The 25869-nt window shown below is 52.5% G+C and overlaps 3 protein-coding genes across 4 annotated transcripts; 1 reads left to right on the top strand and 2 right to left on the bottom strand.

Annotated features, from left to right (window-relative positions):
* Positions 1-652: 652 nt before the first annotated feature.
* Positions 653-10583, bottom strand: RRAD (RRAD, Ras related glycolysis inhibitor and calcium channel regulator). Of its 2 annotated transcripts, none has more exons than XM_047078534.1 (7): positions 10396-10583; positions 10094-10139; positions 7230-7357; positions 3190-3580; positions 2467-2540; positions 2129-2333; positions 653-1284 (listed from the first exon to the last, which is right to left on the bottom strand). In XM_047078534.1, the coding sequence occupies exons 3-7, from the start codon at positions 7287-7289 to the stop codon at positions 1007-1009; spliced, it is 1008 nt and encodes a 335-aa protein (XP_046934490.1). In that variant the 5' UTR covers positions 7290-7357; positions 10094-10139; positions 10396-10583; the 3' UTR covers positions 653-1006. The 2 variants fall into 2 exon arrangements, with proteins under 2 accessions (XP_046934490.1, XP_046934489.1); XM_047078533.1 differs by having other exon boundaries at positions 7216-7357.
* Positions 9431-11500, bottom strand: CIAO2B (cytosolic iron-sulfur assembly component 2B). Its single transcript, XM_047078535.1, has 5 exons — positions 11193-11500; positions 10960-11039; positions 10590-10715; positions 10094-10139; positions 9431-9641 (listed from the first exon to the last, which is right to left on the bottom strand). The coding sequence occupies exons 1-5, from the start codon at positions 11332-11334 to the stop codon at positions 9544-9546; spliced, it is 492 nt and encodes a 163-aa protein (XP_046934491.1). The 5' UTR covers positions 11335-11500; the 3' UTR covers positions 9431-9543.
* A 981-nt stretch (positions 11501-12481) lies between these two features.
* On the top strand, positions 12482-24091 carry CES2 (carboxylesterase 2). The gene is made up of 12 exons (XM_047078532.1): positions 12482-12633; positions 17793-17997; positions 18897-19038; positions 19846-19979; positions 20060-20318; positions 20638-20736; positions 20999-21139; positions 21257-21331; positions 21581-21725; positions 22154-22291; positions 22819-22891; positions 23299-24091. The coding sequence occupies exons 1-12, from the start codon at positions 12561-12563 to the stop codon at positions 23483-23485; spliced, it is 1671 nt and encodes a 556-aa protein (XP_046934488.1). The 5' UTR covers positions 12482-12560; the 3' UTR covers positions 23486-24091.
* Positions 24092-25869: the final 1778 nt, after the last annotated feature.

The following is a 25869-nucleotide window of genomic DNA, read 5'->3' on the forward strand; positions in this document are numbered from 1 at the left end:
ATTCCGGGCAGGGAGGGTTCCAGGGAGCTGTTCCTGCCAACACCACATTAGCCAGTGCTAAGCTTGGGATGCTCTGGCCTGGCCCCTCCCAGAGGAGAGAAGAGTGAGGCCCTCCCTTTCTCAGTATCCCAGCCTCAGACACTAGCCTCCTTCTTTCCCAGCCAGGGAGTCTCAGAAGTCTTCCACAGCTACCCCACTTAAGCAACTTTCCAGCCACTCTCAGCAGGGAGCAGGACGGAGACACCAGCCCAGGACCCAGCCAGACCCAGGGCTCTTGTTTGCCCATGAGACCTGGGGCAGGGCATGGTACCTCAGACAGCCTCAGTTTCCCTGACCCACAGTGGAGAGATTGAACCTTTAATCAGCTGGGCATTGCTAGGCCCCAGTGCAAGAGAAAAATCTGGATAACAAGCTGGGAGGGGCTATTATCTCCTCCTGCTGCTTGGATCCCCAACCAGGCCACAACCACACCTGCCGCTCTGATTCAGCTGAATATATCAGAGCTCAAATATTAGGATAATCAAGGCCACACACCAGGGAAGGGCAGTGAGGCCCTATCCCTTAACCTCAAGAACACTTCCTCCTCCTACAACCCCCTACTGGGAGGAAATACAGAGTTAACAGCCCTGATCTATCAGGAAATAGTCTTTATTACAAAAATTTGCATGTAAACAAATAACCACTGCACTGAACAGCCTCCCTCCAGAGCATGCACACCCCAAGTGTGGAGAAAGATAGAGTCTTTTCCTCACACAGAGGCCTGCCCCACGGGCTGGGCTCAGGCTGCTGCTTGGGACACACACTGGCCTGTACACACATTGCTGTGGGCCCAGCCCTTGATGGTCACTGGGAGCTGCCCCCCTGGGCAGCACTGTCTGTCTGTCCGTAACCATGAGGTGGGGTACGCCCAGAGTCCGAGCCAGCCCTGAGGCACCTAGGGCAGTTGGCTGGGCCAGCCCACCAATCCACCCACGTGTATGCACAACACAGTATGTGCCTGTGGAGTCTAGAGCACGGAGAGATCGTGGCAGGACTTGGACTTGGCGCGAAAGGCCATCTTGCGGCTGTTGCGTGCTACAATGCGGCCCAAGAAACGCTTTGCCTTCTTGCCAAGGCTCTCTCGCCGCCGGGTACCCGCCTGTCGACGTGCATTGGCCTCTTTGCTGTCCCTGCGCAGGCGTATCTGGCGCACGACACCCTCAAACAGGGCCTGGACATTGTGGTGCAGCGCTGCTGAGGTCTCAATAAACTTGCAGTCGAAGACCACGGCACACGCCCGGCCCTCTGGTGGGGAAAGGCACATTCTGGTTAAACAAAGCGTGGGTGGGTGAGAAGTCCACTCAAATCCTGGTCACCCCATTGCAGCTGCCACTCAGGAATCTCAGGGTCAGGGAAGGGGGATCCCTGGGTGGTCCCCAGAAACATAGAACGCAGCTCCTGTACAGAGGATCCAGGGCATTGCTGGGTCACCCAACTGGTAGAATGTGCCCACGTTTAAGGAGTTCACAAAGGCCCACAAAAGGAAACTCATTTATTGAAATAATTTGAAGTCAGATATTGAAATAGAAATGCTACAGTACTCAACACAAGAGAATGAGAACCTTGTTGAGCAGCTTAGTGCTTCATGGTTTGGTGTTATATACCAGTGAAACTAGAAGGAGAATGTCACCAAGTCACTGCTAGGTTCCTCTGAGGGGCTCAGTTCTGGGGGGTCACAGAGGAGAATGCTGAGCCCAAGAGGGGAGAATCCTCCCCAGGCACAAGCCCATGCCAAGACTGGTCCTGGCCCCAAATCCACTCTGTGACCTCCTATCCCAGTTCTCTACGCTCTCCTCACCCATTGTCTGTCAGGCCAGGGCCAAAAGGGACAGGAGACGAGGACCCTGTGGTGGCCCAGCTCAGTGCTCAGCAGCTTCCACCTCGCCTCGTGCGTTTGGTCCTTTCCCCAGCCCTCTTGGACCTTTGAGAGTCCAGTGGGAGGGCAGCAGTTTTCTCTCTCTCCCCCTCAAGTTTTTTTCCTGAACATTTTTAGCCACTCATGATCCCCAGGGACTTGAGCTGAGCCAAGACTGAATGGACCACAGCCCAGTTAGGATGTTCCTCCCTTTCCGACCCGCTCCCTGCTCACCATCCAAGGAGACCTCTCGAGAGCGCACCAGGTCGCTCTTGTTGCCCACTAGGATAATGGGCACATCATCCGTCTGCCGTGCCCGCCGCAGCTGGACTCGCAGCTCTGAGGCCTTCTCGAAGCTTTCCTTATCTGTCACTGAGTACACGATGACGTATGCATCGCCCATAGCCATGCAATGACCAGGTAGCCAGCGGCCACTATCCTGGGGAACACATATATACACATATCTACCCAATAATTCTCATGCCCCCAGGCTACAAGGCTGCCACTATCAGCAGGCCTCTATCCCCTGGGTCACGCTCCCACCCTGCCCTGGGTCTCAGCCTGCAGCCTACCTGCTCCCAGATGTCATAGACCATGAGTGATGCCTCCTCTCCATCCACTATGATGGACCGATCATATGTGTGCCCTAGGAAGGAGACTAGTAGTCAGGTTACCTGCTGGCTGCAAGAAGCCATCCCCCCACACCATGTCCCAGGTTTACTGTTCTGGCCACCCCTTCCAACTCCACTCCAGAGCCCCCCTAACCTTTCCCTCCACTTATGGCCACTATGTGACAACAGAAATAACAGGGCTGGGAAGTGGGAAGTAGAGGGCATGGGGGGCCTTCCTGATCCTCACCTAGACACCTCTTCCCCAAGCTACCAATGTCCTGGGTGGCCAATCCTGATGTCTTGGCCCCAAGGTAGCTCCGACCACAGTGGCCTGAGTTAAAATAGTGACTGTCATATTCTTAGAGCCTTTGTCACCCAGGGCTCTCTCCTAGAAACTCCCTCTGGTTGTGTTCCTGTCAGCCCTGGCAGGGAGGGATGTCCCATTCCTATCCTAAGAGTTGTCTCAGGTATGGGTCTTCTACTCCGGGCATCTCTCCCTCTAGCAAGAGCTGGAGGTCCCCTCTCTTAATTTCCCCAACCATGAAACGGGTCAGTAGAAGCATGGTTCTGAAAATGCCTTCAGAATCCCACGGTATGTGCGGCTTTTAATCCAGTTCCCCAGCCCTGTAGCCCTCAGTCCCAACCCTGGCATCTCCCCTCCCTTGAATAGTCCCAGCCCCTCACCTGCGGCCTCTGCTTCAGGCCCATCCTCTACACCACCGAAGATTCGCGCCAGAGCGCTCTTGCCCACGCCAGGCGCCCCCAGCAGCAGCACCTTGTAGACGCTCTCGTCTGAGTCACTGCCCCCTGAGCTGAGCGACTCGGAGGAGCCCTCGTGCCATTCGAGCGTCGCACCCTGGGCCCCGGTCCTGGTCCCGGTCCCGGCCGCTGCCAGAGCGCCCGGAGCCAGCGCCGCCTGCAGGTCCCGCTCGTCCACCGGCATGCTTCGGCGGTGCAGCGGGGGCGCCGGGCCCCAGGGTGTGCTGCCCCGACGGCGCTCGCGCTCCCGGCCCCCGCCGCGGTTCCCGCCCGCTCCGCTGCCGCCGCCATTCAGAGTCATCGCGCCCGACGCCGTCTGGGGAACGGGAGTGGGGAAGGCAGGGTAAGCCGTGGTGTACAGGGTGTGGGAGGCCGGACCCCTGGCGCGCCTGCCCTATCCCCGGCTCAGGCAGGACGCTGGAGCCGAGGACCTGCCGCAGTCCCCTCCCGGCTGTGAAGGCGCTCTGACCCTGAGCCACTCTCCCGACTCGTCCATCCGCACCCCGGACGGTGCGACCACCCGCACCCTGCTACACCAGGACACTCACCCACCCGCACACGGACACGGTCAGAACTAGGTTCCAGGCCCCGATACAGTCCACTCGCAGACCCTGGCTCGGACACCCGACGCTGCTGCAGCCTTCGCCTCCTCAGTCCGCTCTGGGCCCCGGGCTCCAGAGCTGTCTATTTAAGCGTCTGCCCGCCCCCGCCCCCACCCCCCCCCCCCCGCGCTCGCCCACGTCCCCGCTGCTGCGGGGGATGACGTGTCCGTCCCCTCCCCCTCGGGGGAATCCCCCACCCCCTCCCAGGACCTCGCACCCACCGAGACCCCGCCCCACCAGACTGGGCAGACAAAGCCTGGGTCTGAGCGTTTGTGGTGGGAGGCAGGGAAGGAGGCGGAAGGAATGGGGATAGGTTGAATGGTGCGGGGGAGGGGTTTGAAGTTGGGGATACCATCGTGGGTGGGGGTCAAGGGGGAAAACCGGAAGGGCCCACTGTGCCAACTCCCCTCTGGGGAAAAATTAGTTCTGGCCCTTTAACAGTGAATTCTCCCTTTGCTCTCCCCCAGCCCTGGCCTGTTGCCCAAACAAGCAGACCAATACAGGCTGGAAAGACTTGACCCTTCTCTGCTCAGGACACCCACTCCCCACCCTCCCATATCTGAGCTAAAACATAAGGGTCCTAAATCTGGACCTCTGGTCTTAGCACCAAGTCCTCTCTACTCCCCTCCCTGTCCTGGGGAGCTGAAGGTTCTACCTGATGCGCCTCCCCTTCAGGGTGTGGGCTAGTGTCAAAATGTGAGCCCCTGGGGGCACATGGAGAGCTGTTTGGGGGAGGGAGTCAGGGAAGGGAGGTGCTCTGGCAGTGCTTTGCAGGTAGAGGTGCATACTTGATTCTGGGGGAAGGAATACAAGCCCAGAGAAGGGAAAGGATGAACTCAGCACCACCTCACCTCCCAGCACCCTCCAGACAGCTGCCAACAACTCTGCTAAAAATACCTGGCCCTGGCCCTTCTGCTCCTGGCCTTTCCGTTCCTGGTCGTTCTGCTCCTAGGCTGGAGGTTGCCCAAAGTTGGGGAAATACTGGCAGATAGGTGTCAGATGGCGGCAAGAGTGGATGGGGTGGGTGGGACTGGACCAGAGTCAGGGCTGTATCCAGCCACTTTAAGTCTTCAATGGCTCTCTCCTTCCCTCTAGCCCCATAAGGACCTACTGTTCAGGGCATATAACAGGATCTGGAAGTTCAGACTCCCATCTAGGAGGGGCAAGGGGTAGAGCACCCTTGGGGCAGGGCTGGGAGGATGGAATTAGCCACCACTTGATGCCACCACTGCCCAGAGCTCACCCCCTCCTTAGACCTAGGGTGGGGGCCAGGGCAGAGGGGAGATGTCATGGGGAAGCTTGGTTTCTAGACCTGGCTCTGCCTCCAGATTCCTGGGTCTTGCTTCCTCTCCCAGCCTCAGGGTGCCCAGCTATAAAATGATCTGTTCCCCCCTTGCTCATGTCTAGGGTGTATGAGATTGGGAGCAGGCCGGCTATGAGGTACTTTGTGACAGGGATCTGCTATCAGACTCTGACGTTTGATTGTGATGAGTGTAGCTGGGGTGGGGGCACCCATTCAGGGCTCAGGTGACATCACGGATGGATGGATCCTAGTGGGCTGTTGTAGGTTGCCATGGAGACCTGGGTGGGGTTCTCTGGCTGCTGTATTAGTTTCCTTGGCAACATGGAAGAGGGCCTTGGAGTGAGGAGGGCCTGGCTAAGTAAGTAAGAGAGGGTTTGTGAGGGCCTCTCTGATCTTGAGGTCCCCAAAGTAGGCAAGGGCTAGACTGAGGGGTGGCCTGCCCACTTGTGTCTTTCCCATGGTCCTGGGGTCTTGGAGGCCTTGGCAACCCTATACTGGCTCTGGCTTCCTGGATGAGGTCCAGTGGCAAGAGGGAGTTGTGGTTTGAACCTCCCGTCAGGACGCAAGTCTCAAGAGCCAGCAAAACACTTCCCATCAGGAATCCTGGATGGACTGCTTATGGCACTCCTACCCACCTCACACATGACCTTGCCACTGAAAATAACCCCTGCATGTCCAGCACAGGGTAGGTATGTGGGGGTAGCTGTGACCCTTCCCAGCAGGGAGCCATGCAAGGAATTAGGGCTGGGTTTCCCCTCAAGTAATCTGAACTCTTGACTTCAGCAGTGTTTCTTCATTGCCAAGGGAACTGCATCCACATTAGGCCAGTCAGGCCCCAAGCATTCCCCCAACAGGCCAGACACACCACAAGCCTAGGTATGGCCAGGGGCCCCAGGAACCAAGAGCAGGACATGACTCTGAGACACCCCCACTCCCACCTCCTGGTCCTCTCAGCTCTCTGGGCTGAGTTTGGCTGCCCAGAAGGAGCAAACTGAGTCTGGAACACACCTAGGACAGCCCAGACTTCAAATCTCAGCTCTGCCACTTGCTAGCTATTTCACCTCTGTTCATTTATCTTGAGTGAGCCTCAGCTTCCTCCATGTAGAACAGGGATAATGTCTTCATGGGTGTTGTTATAAGAAATAAATAACGTGAAATGCAAAAGTAAAGTGGTTGGCATAGGTCTGGCATGTAGTCGTATCTCAATAGGAACACTTTTACCATTCTTGTGTGGACAGGACAGGTTGAGTCAATCTGTGGCCCTCTCCTGCTTGTTCTTTCCTGCTTCTGTTCTGTTCTCTCCAAAATAGTGATCTGCCCAGAAGAGGGGCAATGCAGATACCCTCCCCCTCTCCCCCATACCCACCTTCCCTCTGTGGGACCCACACCTTTCCCCCTCCTTCCAGTAGCAAAAGGTCATAAAGGGAACTTGGTTGGGTACCAGTATCCCCAGCCCTCCTCACACAACAGCCCCCATGTCCCAGTTCCTTTGTTCTAAGGCTCAATTCATTCATTCATCCCATTGACCTGTACTAATTACCTACTATGTGTCAGGCCCTTTGCTGTGGGCGTGACAATAAGCACAGACATAGCTGGGCATGTTCATACATGTCATCTAATCCCTGGGTCAATCTCACCAGCTATTTGTTGTTCCCAAGCCTGAGAAGTCACAGTCCAGAAATAGAAGAGCAAGATACACCTGACAGAGGGCTTCAGAGACCTAAAACTCCACCCCTATCTCATACCCATGTATAACAGCTGGAGTTCCAGAAAGTTGCCTGGGCACTAGCCCAAGGATTCACAGATGGTGTCTCTGCAGGCAGCAGCCAGGGGCCACGAACAGATGAGTCAAGACTGACAAGGGGACTATCTGATATGCCAGCTGTGACATGAGCAGCTTGATGTCCCTTGCCCACCATGGCGTGGCTGCCAGGAGGGCCAGTTGAATGACTCAGTGACACCTGCCTCCCCAGTGACTTCCCACCCCCAAGCCGAACAGACACCACAGAAACCTTAGATTGGGGTTGTCAGTACAGAGGTACATACATGGTAAAACCTACATCTGGGTACAGGTGGTCGGGGACACTCCCTGGGCCTGAGGGACCCTGGTTGGACACCATGCCTCTCTGGAGCGCTGAGGTTCTTCATCCATGGAAAGGGGCGGGAGGTACAGTGCCTGGAAAATTACCTGAAATAGGTGCAGATCCATTTTAAATCTTCACAGAGCAGTCCCAAGTGACTGTCACAACTATGCCCACGTTACACATGAAGAATCTGGGCAACGTGGGCTGATGACTTCACCTCTCTAAGCATGAGCAGCCAGATCTTGGTTACTGGGTGATGAAGCCACTCTCTCCTAGAATTGGGGACTGAGGGGGTGGGGCAGGCACAGGCCCTTCCATTCAGGCAACAGTACCCCTTGCCAATTGAGCAGTACCTGCTAAACTGCTTAGGTTCCTTTTTACTCCCTGGCTGAGGTCTTGGGGAGTAAATAATTTATTTCAGAAGCTTGTTTCCTCACCTATGAAATAAGGATAATAAAGGGTAGCAACTGCTACACAGGGCTGGGTGGAGGACTGACGGACTAGGTAGTATATGCAAAGCCCTCAGCCAATGCCCACTCTCAGGTCAGGCTCAGTGTTGTCAGCAGACCCTCAACAGATTTTTGAAGAGCCTCTGGAAATCTCTGCCCACAATCACACCTCAGCTTTCGCAGGGATGAAGCGGACATGCTCTTTAATATCCCCACTTATCCCCAGAGAAAGAAACTGAGGCAGGAAATCATGGCATTACGGTTCCTAACTAGCTGATCCCAGATCTAAGCCCCGGGGTCTGTCCTGGTGACCATCTGTGCTCTGGGCACAGGGCTGAGGGAGGCAGAGGCCCCAGACCTCAGCACCTGAAGTAACACACATCTGTGGGGTTGCTGATGGAGAGGGTACTTCAGGTTCCTTTCCACAGAGAAACCTGTTGTCACTGCCCTGACAAGGGAACCAGAGCAAGTGTCACCAACAGTGAGACAAGCAGGGATAACACAGCTACTGGTGGATGCTAAAGGACACACACAACACTCTTGGGCAAGGTTCTCATTAATAAACTCAGACCTGAACTCAATCAACTTCTAGTTTATACAAACATAGCAGACAACGGAGCAAATCAGACTGTGGAACTTCTTCAGGACAACTCACCTGACTTAGAAAAAGTCAGTGTCAATAAAGATTAAAAGATAAGGAGTGGAGAGACAGTTCTAGAAGAGGCTATAGAGATAACCATTGCAATGCATGAAACTTCACTGGAGCCTGATTAAAAAAAAAAAAAAAAAAAACACAACAACTATGAATGACATTTTGGGGAAATTCATGAATGATTGGATATTAGACAGTATTAGGGAATTTTTCATTTTTTGGCCAGATAACAGTATTGTGGTTATACAGGATTACTCTTAGGAGACCAGGATGAAGTACTTAGACGTGAAGGTCATGTGTCTGCAGTTGACTCTTAAATACAGTTATATTATACATACACACCTAAAGCCAACGTTGCAACATGTTAACAACTGTTGAATTGATGGGTATACTCGTGTGTTCACTACACTACTCTTTCAATTTTTTTTGTATACTTCCAACTTGTCCTAGAAATCAACCATTAGAAGAAATTTTAAAAATGAACTGCATCTTGGGGTGCCTGGGCGGTTCAGTTGGTTAAGCATCCAACTTCGGTTCAGGTCATGATCTGGCTCACGGTTTATGAGTTCGAGCCCCCATGTCGGGCTCTGTGCTGACAGCTCAGAGCCTGGAGCCCGCTTCAGATTCTGTGTCTCCCTCTCGACCCTCCCCCACTCACAGTCTGTCTCTTTCTCGCTCTCTCAAAAATAAGCAGACATTAAAAAAAATGTTTTTAATGAATTGCATTTCATCAACCCAGCCTGTATAGAAACTTGCACTCATGGGGCACCTGGGTGGCTCGGTCAGTTGAGCATCCGACTTCGGCTCAGGTCATGATCTCGCGGTCTGTGAGTTCGAGCCCTGCGTCAGGCTCTGTGCTGACAGCTCAGAGCCTGGAGCCTGCTTCTGATTCTGTGTCTCCCTCTCTCTCTGCTCCTCCCTGACTCATGCTCTGTCTCTCTCTGTCTCAGAAATAAATAAACATTTAAAAAAAAAAAAAAAAAGAAAGAAAGAAACTTGCACTCATAATCACCATCTCCTCTCAAACCCTGAAGGACCCCATCAAGGTGAAAAAGAATCTGAGACGTGCTGGGAAATGAATATAAATTAAGGATTTATTACAAAATGCAAAATGTTAGTTTCTCATTGTCAGTGATCCAAGAAAACAAGGCCATGAGCCCTGGGTGTGGCTGGGGGCAAAAAACCAGGTTTAGGAGCGGGCTGACAGGCACTGATTCACAACCTCCAACAGGTGGGTATTCTCTAGGGCAGCTGCCACCCGTTCCTTATCCGCAAGCTGCTTGTTCACTGGATAAGAAGGAATAGAGGAGGATCAAAGCCAGGCTCTGGCCAGCCTGCCGGCCAACCCGACTTCTAAGCCTTTGTATGCATATACACACTCGCACCAACCTACTGTCACCTCCTTCCCAGGACCCAGAGCTTTGACCAAGCTACCCAAACCACCTGAACCCACACCTATCCCACCCTATTGAGCTCCCTTCCACCTGGCTGCTCATGTCTGTTGCCTCATGTACTATAAAGTCTGGCACACTCTGGTCCTGTGTACTTAGGAGAGGAAAAGGGCAGGGATGGAAGAATGTGGTAAGCACAGGAGACTTAAGTCAGGCCAGCTTCACTCTAGGTTGCCACCTCCAATGAGGAGTCACCCACCCAGTTGGCCTCCTTCCATCTTGCCTTACAACCCACCATGGCAAGGGGGAAGCCACAGGGCCAATGCCTCAACATCAGCCCACACTTACCTGCGTGTTCTGAGGCATGGGTCCCTGGTGTAATGTGCACGTCCATCTGGGAGGGAGACAGGTGAGGCCTGAGCACTCATCCCTGTCTACTCCCTTGTCCCCTCTCCCCCATTCACCACCTTCCACTGATCCTATGTCCTAATCATGACTGTGGACTCTGGACCTTCCATTATGCCCCACACCCACCCACAGCCGGTCCATCATCTCTTTCCAAAGAACTGGCTGACTGCTGTTGATTTAAAGGGTTGCTTGTGCCCCATCCCTGCTCCAAATCTATCTACTTCCCTTCCTGCCAAACTCACTATTTTTCTGCACTTTTCAGCTCAGGCCGTTATACTTGTTCTCCCATTCAAGTGTAAAGGCTCCTCCCAGTTTCATCTCTGCTTGTTGGGATCCTGGCTGGCCTCACTTTGATGTCCATGTTCATGCTCTCCATGTCCTCCTCAGTAGCAGAAGCTCACCCCTGTTCCACCCCTGGGCCCCAGTTCCAATTCACCTTGAAACGCTGGGGAAGAGATCGAAGAAGCTTGACTTTGATGGACAGGCCAATAAGGGTGGCCATGCTGCAGTGCGGAATGGTGGGTGTGAAGGCCACGGCCACCGTGCTCTCGGGGTCGCTCACCTGGTTGAGGTAATGAGATCTCAGGAGGAGGCCCTCCCTCCTCCTTAGTGTGTTGCTTCAAGCAAATCGTCTAACTTCTACAGGCCTCAGTTTCCTCATCCATAAAATGGGCACAGCAATCCCCCCCTTCCCAAGTTCCCCTGAGGAGTCCGTGAGCTGAGAGAAGGCCAGCCTCCTGGTGGCCTGCTGGACTTTTCTGACTCTCCCGAACAACCTGCCCCCTCAGACGCTGGGAACGACTCACCTGAACCCGGACTTGCTCGACTACATTCAATTCTTCCAGCGTCAGTGGATGTTCCGGGTCATTGATGGAGCGAATCAAATGTGGCAAGTGAAGGAAAAGGGAGTCTGCCCCTTGACCCACTCAGAACCCTCCGCCGGGAATGCCTGGCCCTGATACAGCTCTACCAACTACTGGACACTTCAGCCCCCTCCCAGGGCCCCGCGAACGCTCCCGCGCTTAGCAGCGGCGGATATCGAAGATCTCGCGCGCGTCGATGCTGTCTGGAACCTGCTCGTCCTCCTCGCCCGCGGTCACCGGCCGCTCCCCAGAGCGCTCGTAGATGAGGGGGTTAGCGTTCTCCAAGAGGCCGCCCCCCACCCCGCCGCCCCCCACCATCGCGAAACCGCTGCCGGCCGCAGTAGGCGTGCACTTCCGCTCTTACCGGAGCACTTCCGGGGGACGGTTAGGGGGCGTGGCGTGGCGACGGGGTCGCAGGAGGGACATGCAGCACCAACCGTTCTAGCTCTGGGGTTTGAGGGGAGCCGTGGCCTCGGTTCACTCTGTGCGCTAACCCGGAGAAATGCAGTCCGCTGGGCAAATACACAGAGAAGCCACTCGAGCGGTGTTGGCCGTTCGAGCCCGCAGGGTGCTGGACGGCGGAGGCCACGGCTGACTCTCGGGGACACTAAAGACGGCCTGGAGTAGCTTCAGGCACCACTTCCTCCAGGAAGTCTGCCTTTCAGGCTGGGCGGGCGCTCCCGTACCAAATGCCCTCTGTGCTGGCACCGTTTACTGCGTTTCGGAACCTCCCAATGACGCGCCTGCACCCCCCCCCCCATTCCACCTAGGGCCCGGGAGTGCCCTGCCGAGTCCCCAGCACAGGGACTAACAGGCGCTCTTTAAATGTTTGTCAAATAGATAAATGACCTTGAGCTCGATCTTGGCGGGTAGGGGAGGGAGGGGTGGAAAGCCGTGGGATTGGGTTGGGGTTGTCTTTACGATAATGCCACAGTCATGCGTGCACTTCAAAAGGTAGGTTCTGACTGAATAGAGAGGAGGTCCACGGAGACCCTCAGATCAGGGACAATAAGGCCATGAGGGACCTTGAGATGGACCCAGAAACTGAGTCCTGAAAGCAAGAAGGAGCTTTTCAGGATGGGCAGTCACACCTCTCTGACTTTCCTCATGCACTTCCCTTCACCGTGAACAAAGATCACTCCCATTTCTCCATCTGTGGGAATCCTGACCATGCACCTCCTCAAGGAATCTCTTCTGGGTCCCCCAATCACAGGTTATTGCTCCCACTCTCTGGCACCCTTATCAGGTCTGTGACTATAAGGACAGTGAATGCAGTGACTCCAGGTTTGAGGAGAGAGTCGTTGGTATCGTGGAGGTATTGTGGAGGATGCCCAAGGAGGACGGAGCCAAGGGGAAGTGGCCATGTCAGTGCCTGCCTGTCACTGGTTTTTGCGTGTTCAGCAGGCTCTCCTGCCTTTCCCTTCCCAGCTAGCCCCGCCTACTTCCAGCCTAGGTCAAACTCCGTGCCCTGCCGGAGGCACTCACAGAACTGCAGCCTCTGGGCTGTCTTTGGGTGAAAACAGCATTTGTGCACTGGGTAGACCATGCGACTGGACCTACTTCGCGGGTGTCTGAACGCCGTGGTCTGTGGACTCCTGCTTCTCGTCCTGGGCCAGGGTGAGGCTCCCTTGAGGGGTGGCAAGGGACGGGGTCGCACTTGCCAGATTCTGCAGAGTCAGGACCTGAGGCTGCAGGAGGGAAGGTCCCAGAGAGGTGGGAACGGGTGGAGAACCACAGTGAAGGAAACCTGCACCAGACTGAATGCTGGAGCGATTGTCCGGAAACCGGGGGGTGGGCCCTCACAGGCACAGAGAGAGTTGGGGCTGTCTGAGCATACAACACCAGTGATGCAAGTAGGGCCAGGAGCTCTGAGCAGCGCCTGGTGACGCAGGCGGGGCTGGGGGTGGGGGCATCATTTGGGATGTTTCCTTCTTAGTGTTTGTGGTGGAGCCGGCGCTGCCCCCGAAGAAAAATACCAGTAATAATATTCCTGATGCGGTTTGGCTTTGAGTGTTGTGCCCTTGGCCAGAAGAGCGTCCTGGCACCCACTGAAGACCCCTCTAAAGGGGCCCCAGGCAAGGTTACTGGCCCTTGGGGAATCTGGCTATACAAGCCCAAGCCCCCTGCCTCTGCATCCTAAAGAGGCTGTCTGTTTCCTCTTCACCCCATGCACCCACCTGGAGTGATGGCACCTCTTGGCCTCAGAGCAAAGGTGTCACAGAGCACTTTGTGTCAGCTTCAGGTTACCAGTAGTTTAGGCTATTCTGGCACCATGCCTCGGTGTCTGCAGCTCCTGTGCCCCCTCTGGCCAGTGTGATCCTCTCACCCAAAACGGCCCCACCTGTGAGACCTGACTGTCCTCCCTCTTCCCAGTTGAATCTGCCCTGGAGACATCCACATTAATCCCTTCCCCACGGCCCACCCCACTTCCACCCTTACTAGCTGCTCACCAGGCTCTCAGCGGTCACCAAGACCTTCCAGCAGGACGATTAAAAGTGTTAATATTTTGGATAGGACCCACTTTCAAGAAGAAATAATAGACAAGCCAGAAGAGGGCATAGGTGATATGTCTGACCCTCTCCTGTCCCATCCGGCCCTGGCTCCCTCAAGGTCCCCAGGGCTTTTTACACACTGCTCAGTTTACCGAAGAATGGATTTGTGCACACATCCTTGGTTTTCACCTAAATGATCACAAATTCCCTCCCTTTCTGGCACCCGGCTTTTCTACTTCCTGACACAGGGGATGACTTCCCTATACCTGTACATGGTAGAGCTTCCTCATACTGTTGCATAGAACGGTTTCTCTTCAAGGATCCTTGATGTAACTGGCCTCTGATCAGGGATATTTCAGCATTGTGTCCTTTGCTATGACAACATTCAGGCATTGGAGGCCAGTGGCCTCAGTGAATTACATGGACAGATATCGCACCTGGCAAGGAACTGTGTGTGTGTAGGCAGCATGTTACTGAGGAGAGGGGTGGGCCTTTGACTTGGAAAAACATTGCTCAGTTGCCCTCTGTGGAACCTGTGAGTGCTGACTCTGATCTTATCCACATGATACGGCATCAAGCATATTGATCCATGCTGATCTGATAAGTGATCTGGGTAGAGGTAGGCAGGCAAGCTGGGAAGGGAAAGGTGGGTCTGGCAGGAGAGCCTGACTGAACATGCAAAAACCAGTGACAGGCAGGCACTCGCATGGCCACTTCCCCTCGGCCCAGGCCCCCTTGGGCATCCTCCACAATACCAACAACCCTCTCTTCAAACCTGGAGTCACTGCATTCAATGTCCTTCTGAAAGAAGAGTGGAAGGACACTCCTTTCACTCTTTGATAAGGGTGTTGGGGGCTCAAGAGTGGAAGCAATAAACTGTGATTGGGAAACCCAGGAGAGCTTCCTTGTGGAGGTGCACGGTCAGGATTCCCACAGATGGAGAAATGGGAACGACCTTTGTTCAGGGTAAAGGGAAGTGCATGAGAAAAGACAGGGAGGTGTGACTGCCCATCCTGAAGCTCCTCCTTGCTTTCAGGACTCAGTTTCTGGGTCCACCTTCAAGGTCCCTCATCCCCTGTTGTCTCTGATCTGTAGGTGGTATAAATCCCCAGAGTTGTTTTTTGGGTTTGTTTTTTCCCTTTTTATTATGGAACCAGGTTCAGATTGGCCAAGTTCTGCAGAAGCAGAACCTGAACCTGCCGTAGGGAAAGCTCCAGGGAGTCAGGAGCCAGTGAAGTTAACACCAGGAGTATGGGGAGCCTGACTGGATACCTCCCTGTACCCCAAGGTACAAACTCAGGGCTGCCTGCAGCCACACAGCATCAAAGGGCTTCCAGTCTCTGGTAGAATAATATAACAAATCTGCTGTATCCATAATCTACCTTCAGTAATTACGACCTGAGCAACCTGGTTTTGTCTAGACTACCACCTCTCCCTCGCACCATTATTTGAAGCAAATCCCAGATATTACATCACGTGTAGATTTTTTATCTCCTATTAAAAGAAAAGGAATATATAGACATAAAACAATGTCATGATTTCTTTTTTTAAAGATTTTTTAATTTTTTAAATTTTTTTCAATGTTTATTTTCGAGAGAGAGAGACAGAGTGTGAGCAGGTGAGGGGCAGAGAGAGAGGGAGACACAGAATCTGAGGCAGGCTCCAAGCTCTGAGCTGTCAGCACAGAGCCCGACACAGAGCCCAAACTCACAACCTGCGAGATCATGACCTGAGCTGAAGTCGAATGCTTAACTGATTGAGACATCCAGGTTACCCAAGATTTTATTTTTCAGTAATCTCTATACCCAACATGGGGTTCAGACTTACAACCCTGAGGTCAAGAGTTACATGTTTTAACGACTGAGCCAGCCAGGAGCCCCCAATATCATGATTTCTTAATGCAATCAAGCATCTAGCCAAATGTTCTTATTTTGTATTATCTCATAAATGGTATTTACATATTTTTTTAAATCAGGATTCAAATAAGGTCCATACTTTGGAAATTGGTAGACGTGTTTCTTATAACAGTGTTGAGACATGATTCACATAGCATACCATTCACCCATTTAAGTGTACAATTCAATGGTTTTTAGTATATTCACAGAGTTCACCACATCAATTCCTCCTTTCCTCCAACTTGAGCCCTAGGCAACCATCAGTCTGCTTTATGTTTCTATGGATATGCCAATTCTTGGCATTTTGTATAACTGAAAGCATCCAATATGTGATCCTTTGTGATTGACTTTTTTCACCGAGCATGAGGTTTTCAAGGTTCATCTATGCTGTAGCATGCTCAGTACTTTTTTCTTTGTAGTGCTGAATGATATTCCAACATGTAGATATGATACATTTTATTGATCCATTTAACAGTTGATGGACATTTAGACTGTTTCCACTTTTTGGCTATTATAAGTAATCCTGCTATGAGCATTCATGTGCAAGTTTTTGTGTGGACATATGTCTTCAATTCTCTTGGGTTTATAGCTAGGAGTAGAATTTCTGGGTCATATGGTAACTCCATGTTTCACTCTTTCAAGTACTGCCAGATATTTTTCCAAAGCATATACACCACTTTATCTCCTCACCAGCAATATGTGAAGGTTCCAGTTTTTCTACATCCTTACTAACATTTGTTATTATTGGTCTTTAAAAAAAAAAGTTTTATTTCTTTAAGTAATCTCTACACCCCACGTGGGGCTTGAACTCATGACCCCAAGATAAAGCGTCATATGCTCCTCTGACTGAGACAGCCAGGAGCCCCATTATCCATCTTTTTTTATGTGAATCTCTTTTAATCTTCAGCATCTTCCTCTGCTTCTCTTTTATTTTCTTTATAATTTCGTAGTTACATTGTTACATTGTTCTGGAGAGGATCCCAGAGTTTGGCCTTCGTTGATTATATCCATATGGTGTCTTTTAACTATTTCTCTGTCCCCAGTATGCTTGTCAACTTGTATTCATGCATTTATATTCTCAAGGCTTGACCAGATTTCAATTTTACGTTCTGCTTTGTCATGTTTTGGGGCAAGACTACTTCACATAGCGCTATGGACTCTTCCAATAGAAAACACACATTGTCTGATTGTCTTGCTTTTTGTGACAAAGTAAGTTGTTGACGTCACAGTGAGATTTCAATGAGCGTTTCTCTTAGCACGAGTGAGGTGAACACTTCTTCGTGTGTGTATGAGCCATTTATTTGTATTCCTTACTCTGTCTGAACATATTGTCTCATCATTTCCTATTCTTTCACCAAGTACATGCAGCTGGCATATTTCTTACTCATTTGTAGAAATTCTTTGTTAAGTATATCAGCTTGGGGACACCTGGGTGGCTCAGTCAGCTGAATGTCCGACTGCGGCTCAAATCATGATCTGACAGTTCGTGAGTTCAAGCCCCACACCGGGCTCTCTGCTGTCAGCGTAGAGCCTGCTTTGGATCCTATGTCCCACCCACCACCACCACCACCCCCCGCCCCTTCCTCGCTCACACGTTCTCTCTGAAAAATGAATAAACATTTATTAAAAAAAAAAAAAGAATATCAGCTTGGCCCCTTGTGTTAGGTGACTTTCAGTCACTTCCTCCCGTCCCTGATCCCCACAGTAGGAGAGGTTGTACTCCCCTCATAACATCATCACTTTGTTTGAAGGATGCTTGCTTTTTTTTTTTTTAACTATTTATTTATTTTAGGGAGAGAGAGAGAATGAGCAGGGGAAGGACAGAGAGAGGGGGGGACAGAGGATCTGAAGCGTGCTCTGTGCTGACAGCAGAGAGTCCGATCTGGGGCTTGATCTAACAAACTGAGAGATCATGACCTAAGCCGAAGTTGGACGCTTAACCGACCGAGCCACCCAGGTGCACCTGTTCTAAGGATGCTTTCTCTATGTCATTTCTTGCCACCTAGAGCATGAGATCCTTAAGCACAGGAGCCTTGGGTGTCCAACTGCCACAGTTCTACTGCCTCACTGTCAGCAGAAAGGACACTCTCACCCCTTCAAGCTTATGTGACCATATGTTTGAAGCTCCTGGAGGTCAACCAGGTGCTAAGTCCCAAGGAGCCTCACTGAGTGTGGTAGAAAAGGCCAGGGCCAGACCCAGCAAGGACAGTGGGGGGGGGGGGTGGTGGGAGAGTAGACACACAAAGGTTAAAGGCAGGACATTTGTAAAGCAAGTGTTTATAAGTCAGAGTCCCTTGAGCTGAAGACCAGAAGGAGAGGGCAACATTAGTAGCCTGGGAGGGCAACTAATTGGTAGACTCAACCCTGATGTCCACTTCTCTGCTCACAGGCCAGGACTCTGCCAGCCCCATCCGGACCACACACACGGGGCAGGTGCGGGGGAGCCTCATCCACGTGAAAGGCACTGATGTGGGGGTCCACACCTTCCTGGGAATTCCCTTTGCTAAACCGCCTCTAGGACCACTGCGATTTGCACCCCCTGAGCCCCCTGAATCTTGGAGTGGTGTAAAGGACGGGACCTCCCACCCAGCTATGTAAGCAGGGAGTCCAAGGAACTCCAGTCCCTGGGGTGGAGGGTACTCTGGGCCAGGTTACAGTTGTCATTTCATCTAAGCCTCCACAGCCAGTCTCCCCTCTGAGTTTGATGGGTCCTCACGTGCATTTTTTCCACGAGCATGCAGAGGCTTGGAAGGGCAAAGTAACTTTCCCAGGCTCGGGGCTTGGCACTTAAGGGGCATTAGCTCCAAGTGCTGAAGGGATGAGCAGAGATACAGATGTGCCTAGGTTCTAGTTATGTCAAGTGTTCTCTGCCACCAGGGAAGGTGTCTCTGGGAGAGGTTGAGTTGGCTCCATGAACCCTATGGGAGCCCCTGACTCCAGCAGCAGATACTGTAGATCCCTGAGGAGTAGAGGACCCCCACTGTGTGCAGTTACCGTGCCAGTGGCAGGGCCAACTGCCGTTGGCCAAAGGGCTTGCGTATGTTCTTGCTACTGGAAACCATGTTGGAGTGATGAGGTTCCCTGACAGTCTGACTTGAGATGAGGGATGCCCCACTGCTCTTCTCGTGAGAAATTAATATCCACTCATGCAGGCAGCACATGTGTGTGGGCTACTCCCCTGCTCCCGGCCTGAGTACAGGAAGACAGTGGTGCCTACCAACACATGCAACCCATGGGTCTCAGAGAGACCCCCAAAAGTCAAGATTTCCCAGCCTCAGGAGGATTGGTATCCAAGGCCCTTACAACCTTGAGGCCTCCCTGGAAGACTGGGCTCAATCACAGCTTCACCAGAGCCTGTGGCCTGTAACTTGGTGCAGAGGGGATTTAGGGAAGGACCATGATTGAGCAAGTTCTCAGGGGAGGTGGGACTGAGGGAGGCTGGGAGAAAATGTGGGCCCAGGATCTCATTTTGACCGTGGTACGGCCCCACTAGGTGTCTGCAGAACATCACTATCACAAATGAGATATTTCTGAAACTGCTGAATGTGACCTTGCCTTTCACCTCCATGTCTGAAGACTGCCTGTACCTCAGCATTTACACACCGGCCCACGCCAGGGAAGGCTCCAATCTGCCCGTGAGTGCCAGGCCCTAGCTGGCTGGGGTATGGGAGGACATTTCTTCTGCAAGAAGATCAGAAAGAACAAGATCAGACTGGGCACTGCTGCAGCGTGGACCCTGTTGAGAAGCCTCCCACTAGTGGGTCCAAGGGAGTGCTTCTTACTCAACATTAATGGCTGACCCTTGGGCATGGGGTCATAGAACCCTGACTGCTCCCGGAGGTCACAAGCTGTGGCCCTGGGCTGGACCCAAGGCTCACCCAACCAACTCATGCCCAGGAGACCCACTCGGGTGCTGTATCTGTTGGGCTTATGAGAATGGAGAAACTTTTGTTTGTTTACTTATCTACTTTTGAGAGAAAGAGAGAGAGAGAGGGGAGCAGAGAGAGAGAGGCAAAGAGAAAATCCCAAGCAGGCTCTGTGCTGTCATTGCAGAGCCTGATGCATGGCTTGAACCCACAAACTGCAAGATCATGACCTGAGCCAAAGTCAAGAGTCAACACTTAACTGACTGAGCCACGCAGGAACCCTGAGAGTGGAGAAACTTTTAATTAATGTGCATGTGGGATGATGCCCCTTTTCTTTCCACATCAGAGAGAGTTCTGGGAGAAATGGAGCCAGGAGGAGAGGGCCCCAAAATATCAGAAGCCAAATTTTCCTGATAGATTGGGTCACCCTCAGCCCAGGTCATGAAGACACCACCCTGCCCTGCCTGCGTTCTATCTATGTGGTTAGGCAGACAGAGCCAAAGTGGTGGTTAGTCTAGGTAGCAGCCCCAGTGGCTGGATGGGAGCCACATGGTGTCTGTGCTTTAATTTCCCCAGGTGTTGGTGTGGATCCACGGTGGTGGGTTTACGGTCGGCATGGCTTCCATGTATGATGGCTCTGCACTGGCGGCCTTTGAGGACCTGGTGGTGGTCATTATTCAGTACCGCCTGGGTGTACTGGGCTTCTTCAGGTGAGCCTGGGGTTGGGCAGGGCAATGCCGGCTGAGTGAAGCCAGGACAGCCCCATAATCCCTGTCCCTGCCACTCTCAGCACTGGAGACAAGCATGCAACCGGCAACTGGGGCTACCTGGATCAAGTGGCTGCGCTACGCTGGGTCCAGCAAAATATTGCCTATTTTGGAGGAGACCCTGGCCGTGTCACCATTTCTGGCGAGTCTGCAGGTGGCACAAGTGTGTCCTCACATGTCTTGTCCCCCATGTCCAAAGGACTCTTCCATGGTGCCATCATGGAGAGTGGTGTGGCTCTATTGCCCAGCCTCATTGATAGCTCATCTGATGTGGTCTCCACGGTGAGTACCCCCAACTGTGGGAAGCTGCCTCATCTTTTACCTCTCAGCCTCCATTACTCTGTTAAATGAGGACAACGAGGACTACCCTGCCATCAGAGCACCTGGGAAACCGCCACCTCTCCGGGGATGGCGGAGGGGCTCAGGGATCAGAATCCACAGAACTCTGCCATTGCAGAGGCTGAGCATGTTCTATGGCCCGCAAAACTGCTGCCCTAGTACCTGTGAGATTTGTGGTGCACCTGCCCCCAGCTGGGACCTTAGACAAATCATTCACCCTTGCCTGGAAGGATGAGCCAGCCCCTGCCTGGTCTCTTTACAGATGGTGGCAAACATGTCTGCCTGTGGCCAGATTGACTCAGAGGCACTGGTGGACTGCCTGAGGGGCAAGAGTGAAGAGGAGATTCTGGCCATTAATAAGGTCAGGCTGAGTGGATGCATGTATGGAGGAAAAGGACTGACAGGTGTGGGGAACACATCCCTTTCATTCCCTGGGCAAGTTATTCCATCTCCACACATTGGTGTCCTCACAGTCTTGAGCGGGAAGTTGAGGCCAGGCGATGCTAAGCCAGCTGTAGGACCTCCTGAGGGAGAGAGTATGGGTGTCCTGGATGAGCTGGGAAGGAGTGACTGGGATCCAGAAGCCATCAGAAAAAGGGACTTGACTTTGTGGGCCTTCTCAGCCCTTCAGGCTCATCCCTGGCGTGGTGGATGGGACCTTCCTGCCCAGGCACCCCCACGAGCTGCTGGCCTCTGCCGACTTTCAACCTGTCCCCAGCATCATTGGTGTCAACAACGATGAGTACGGTTGGCTCATCTCCTCGGTGAGGCTCAGCCCCAAGCTCCCAGGTGCCAGGAGTCCTTTGGGGAGCAGGGCTCTGGGCTTCATAGCTCTATCTAGGCCCATCCTACCCTCAACTTGAGATTCCCCCACTATCCAGGCCTTGGACATCTCTGACACCCAGAAGGACAGAGAGACTGTGAAGGCTGTTCTGCGGAATATGTTGGCAATGTTGGTGAGGCTTCTGGGGTCCTGCCCCAATGAAGAGGGCCTTTACTCCAGTCCAGAGGCAGGGAAGACCTATCCCCAAGATATCGTGTCCATGCATTGTCTCCCATGAGCAAAGGCTGGGTCACCCTGGAGCTAGGCCCCTTCCTTGCATTCCCTAGACCATTCCAGGATCCGTCTGCCCAGCCCGGACCCTGCTGCCTCCCTGCTGCCACCAGCCCACCTAACCTGACTATTTCTGATCCACCTGGGGTAGGTGTTGCCTCCTCAGTCTGTTGACATATTGATGGAGGAGTACTTAGGGGACAGTGCAGACCCACAGACCCTCCAGGTCCAGTTCCATGAGATGATGGGGGACTATATCTTCGTGATCCCTGCACTCCAAGTAGCCAGTTTTCAACGTGAGTACATCTGTAACTAAAGCCAGACCAATAAGGGGGCAGCTCAGAGCTGTAGGTCCCTGGCAAGGTCTATTGGTGTCCAGGTCCCAACTCATGTCTATTTATTGGGCCCATAGGTGCCAGGCACGTGATGTCCCTTGTTTCAGTAAATCCTCATGGCTAACCTAAGAGACATTCCTCATTTTACAGATGAGGAAACTGAGGTTCAGTGACCTTCAGTGACGTACCTAAAACCACACACAATTTGAATCCAGGTCACAATTTGAACTCAGGTCCTTCCCACTGCTCTTGCTCCAGCCAGTGGCTCCCTCACCCCATTGTTCAGATTCCAACCAGCATTGGACCTAGCTCTCTCGTCACCATGGGTAATGCAGGACGGCCCCAGGGAAGGGACAGCCATATCACGGCCTGTCCACCTCACCCTCTAGGTGTGCATGCCCCCGTCTACTTCTATGAGTTCCAACATCGGCCCAGCTTCTTCAAGGACACCAAGCCACCCCACGTGAGGGCAGACCATGGTGATGAGATGTTCTTTGTCTTCGGAACTGCCTTCTGGAAAGGCTATGGTAAGTGTTCCTGGGTGAGGTCCCTCAGAGACCCCTCGTTCTCAGAATGCGGGACAGGGCCTTGGCTGGGTCCCTGAGTGAGGGTGATAGCCCTCACTGTAGAGATGAGAGAGAGGAAAGAATCAGGTGCCCAAATCTTACAGCTAGAAAGGCTGAGCTAGAATTGGAGTCCAAGACTCTCCAGGCTGGGGCCTTCTCTCCCTCCACCTCTCCCCACTTCAACCATGGATGCCTGGCATGGGTGCAGAGGAGGGTGTTTGAAAGGCATATTTGTTTCTTAAGTGATTTTGCAATGTCAGAAGGAAGAAGGGAGCCTTCTAGAACAGAGATGAGCCTAGTTTGGGCGGGGAGAGGGCATGGCTTCCAAGGGCTGCGGGGAGAGTGGGCAGAGAGCCAAGCCTGAGAGGGCAGGGGAGCAGCCAGGGAAAAGTTGCACACGGGCTGGCGAGTGAGGTGGGGGCTGACCCGTGTGCTGGGCCGGGGTTGGCGCTCGCTCACCTGGACCCTTGTCCTCTTGCTCCCTATAGTTGAAGTCACTGAGGAGGAAGAGCTGTTGAGCAGGAAGATAATGAAGTACTGGGCTAACTTTGCTCGAAATGGGTGAGCTGGCACGCCCCACCTCAACCTTCAGGGGCTGCGGCGGCTTGAACCATTCAAGGTCCCCCTTTTCTGTTGTGTCTTATTAGCTTACATGTTTCCTTAATTGCATGGTGGTTCCTTCCCTAGCTTCAGGAGCCTGGGAGGGGCCTTGTGGGTGCTGAGCGCTCAGTCCATCTCCAGGAGCCTCCCTCTGACAGGAAGGGAAAAAACAGCCCAGGTTGCCCAGGTGGAGCTGACACTCTAGTGGGAGGTAGTTTCTTTCCTAAGTCTAGAAACATCCCCCTGTCATTCCCCAAGCCCACCCAGCTTGTTTGGTACCTTGCCTGACTCCAGTTGGGGTGCCAGGTCTGGGCTCAGCAGGGCTCAGAGTGACTCTCCCCTGCCCTGCTGGGAGGGCATGTCTACAGGAACCCCAACGGCAAGGGGCTGCCCCACTGGCCTGTGTTCGACCAGGAAGAGCAATACTTACAGCTGAACTTGCAGCCTGCGGTGGGCCGAGCCCTGAAGTCCCACAGGCTCCAGTTCTGGACGAAGACCCTACCCCAGAAGATACAGGAGCTAAAGGAGGCGGAGGAAAATCACACAGAGCTGTAACTCCCTGTTACATCCCTGTCTAGGGTGAGAGGGTGGAGGGGTGCATTTGGGTGCAGGTGGGAGTCTACCACATATGCTCATACACACCCACTGAGGAGCTAGTCGCTTCTGCCTTCGTTCACATAGCCATTCACGCATGATTCAAGCCAGCCAGCCCGCAAACATTTATTAAGGGCCTACCGCATATCACTTGCCAAGCCCCCCATACATCCTCTCATGTTAGACATACTCAGTGAATGAAGCCCGGGATGGGCAAACCCCGATGGAAGTGCACACCCCACTGAGCCTGGGGCCCCACCCCCTCTTCCTCACCTCTACCCCATCCCCACCCTCCCTCCCCCCTCCCTTTGAAGGAGGGTGCTTTGGGAAATGTTAACCACACCTGGCTCTCAACAAGCCCCACATGCTCTCCTAAGTAGAAAATCTGGATGCCAGGAGCCCAGGAGCTCCGAGATCTTGACCACCGAGGCCACCAGCTACTGTGAATGTAAAAGTCCCTGCCCCACCCATTGTCCCCTAGACTAAATGTCATCTATTACTGACATTTAAACACAACACTCAAGGGGCGCCTGGATGGCTCAGTCAGTTAAGCGTCTGACTTCGGCTCAGGTCATGATCTCATGGTTCATGGGTCTGAGCCCCGTGTCAGGTGCTACGCTGACAGCTCGGAGTCTGGAGCCTGCTTTGGATTCTGTGCCTCCCTCTCTCTCTGCCCCTTCCCCTCTCACTCTCTCTCTCCATCTTAAAAATAAATAAACATTTAAACACAGCATTCACTCACTCACTTATCTGTGTTCCACAGAGGTGACCAACTCCATTTTTTGTAAGAAGAAGGCCTGAGCTTGTCCATGCGGCCCATGGAACCTGGGCCAGGTGTGCAGTGTCCAGGAGAACTGGGTGGGTCCCTCAGCCATCCACCTCCCGAAATTTGCCTTTATTTTCAGTGGTGCTGTGACACCCAAACTTTACAGGATTGTAGCACATCCATGAAGATGTTTATCTGTGAGATGTTTCCTGGAAGTAGGATTGAGGGGCCAGAAAGCCCAGGAGAAGAGACTCTTGTACCCAGACTTCCAAAGGCCTCTCTATCCAAGGAGGGGCTCCTCTTACCTTTTAGAATTCTCCTTGCCAACCCCCCCCCACCCCCACTGAACATCCCCCAACTCACTCTGAGCATCCACATGATCAGTTTTCCTGCGTACCCCATTGCTTTCCCTAAACTTTTCTTTCCCTCACCTTACTCACCCCCCGAAAGAAACCCTGTCTTATATGGTATTTGATCTCAGTGTGCAAAAATACCAAATTGTGTTCACTCTGCCTCTTTGTTTCACCAAAGCACTTTTTCTGCGTCACTAATAGGCTGTATCCCTCTTCTCATGGACCTAGGAGTCCTGCTATGCCCCCACCTCTGACCAACTTGCCCTGTCCACACACTAGATTTTCCAGGAGGAAAGAAAGTCCTCCTTTCCCTCCACTACATTTAAGCCCAACCATAGAGCCTCGTGACATGGGGCCTGAAGGATGCCGAGAGGCCACCAGATGGCAGACGAGGATAACCTTAAGCCTGGCTGTCTTAGAGGGAATGGGCTTTCCTTGTGGTGAACTGCTGACTGGTGCATGAAGCTTCTCTTGTATTCTGAAAGCATTTATTGAGCACCCACAGCATGCATGCCTCTGTATGTTTTTCAGGCCTGCAGATGCATAATATACTTTCTAAAAGTGGGTTCCCAGTACTAGTTTTTTAATCATCTTATTTTTTTTAAACAGCTTTATTGTGGAATAATTTACATACAATTAAATTCACCCACTTCAGGAAATATACAGTCACTGTCACATCAAGTTTTAGAATGCTTCTATTGCTCCAAAGAGTTCCTTCATGCCCCTTTGCAGTCAGTCAATCCCCATTCTGACCCTGGCCCACACAACCACTCAATTGCTTTCTATTGCCATAGTTTGCATTTTCTAGAATGTTCTAGAAATGGAATCACTTCTTACAGGTTTCTGTCACTTAGCATAATGTTTTTGAGATGCAACCAGTAGTTTCCTTTTCTTGCAAAGTGGTATTCCATGTATGGTATGCTACGTGGTATCCATTCACCAGTTGGTGGACATTTCAGTGACATTCAATTTTTTAAATTTAATTTCTTTAAATTTTTAAAGAAAATGCTAAGCTGTCTTCTAAGATGACTATACCATTTTTGTACCCCACCAGCCATCTGTGAGAGTTCTAATTGCTCCATAGCCTTGGCAACACTTGGTCTTATCAGTCTTGTACATTTGATTAATTTCAGTAGGTGTGCAGTGGTATCTTACTGTGGTTGGTTCCCTGTTTCATGTCTTTCTCTGTCTCTCTGTCTCTGTTTCTGTGTTTGTCTCTCTCCCTT

The sequence above is a fragment of the Lynx rufus genome, unplaced genomic scaffold (genome assembly GCF_022079265.1).
Source record: "Lynx rufus isolate CCGP_SWC_20201006 ecotype Redwood Valley unplaced genomic scaffold, mLynRuf1.p SCAF_16, whole genome shotgun sequence".
Lineage (NCBI taxonomy): Eukaryota > Metazoa > Chordata > Mammalia > Carnivora > Felidae > Lynx > Lynx rufus.

Coding starts and splice junctions, on each gene's coding strand:
- RRAD (XM_047078533.1), bottom strand. CDS start 7,317: ATGAAGAACCTCAGCGCTCCAGAGAGGCATGGTGTCCAACCAGGGTCC. Junction 2,541..3,189: donor GCCTGAAGCAGAGGCCGCAG/GTGAGGGGCTGG, acceptor TCTCCTTCCTAG/GGCACACATATGATCGGTCC. Junction 2,334..2,466: donor TCTATGACATCTGGGAGCAG/GTAGGCTGCAGG, acceptor TGTGTTCCCCAG/GATAGTGGCCGCTGGCTACC.
- CIAO2B (XM_047078535.1), bottom strand. CDS start 11,334: ATGGTGGGGGGCGGCGGGGTGGGGGGCGGCCTCTTGGAGAACGCTAAC. Junction 10,716..10,959: donor TCGAGCAAGTCCGGGTTCAG/GTGAGTCGTTCC, acceptor TACCTCAACCAG/GTGAGCGACCCCGAGAGCAC. Junction 10,140..10,589: donor CTCTTCCCCAGCGTTTCAAG/GTGAATTGGAAC, acceptor TCTCCCTCCCAG/ATGGACGTGCACATTACACC.
- CES2 (XM_047078532.1), top strand. CDS start 12,561: ATGCGACTGGACCTACTTCGCGGGTGTCTGAACGCCGTGGTCTGTGGA. Junction 20,319..20,637: donor CATCTGATGTGGTCTCCACG/GTGAGTACCCCC, acceptor GTCTCTTTACAG/ATGGTGGCAAACATGTCTGC. Junction 22,292..22,818: donor TGCCTTCTGGAAAGGCTATG/GTAAGTGTTCCT, acceptor TGCTCCCTATAG/TTGAAGTCACTGAGGAGGAA.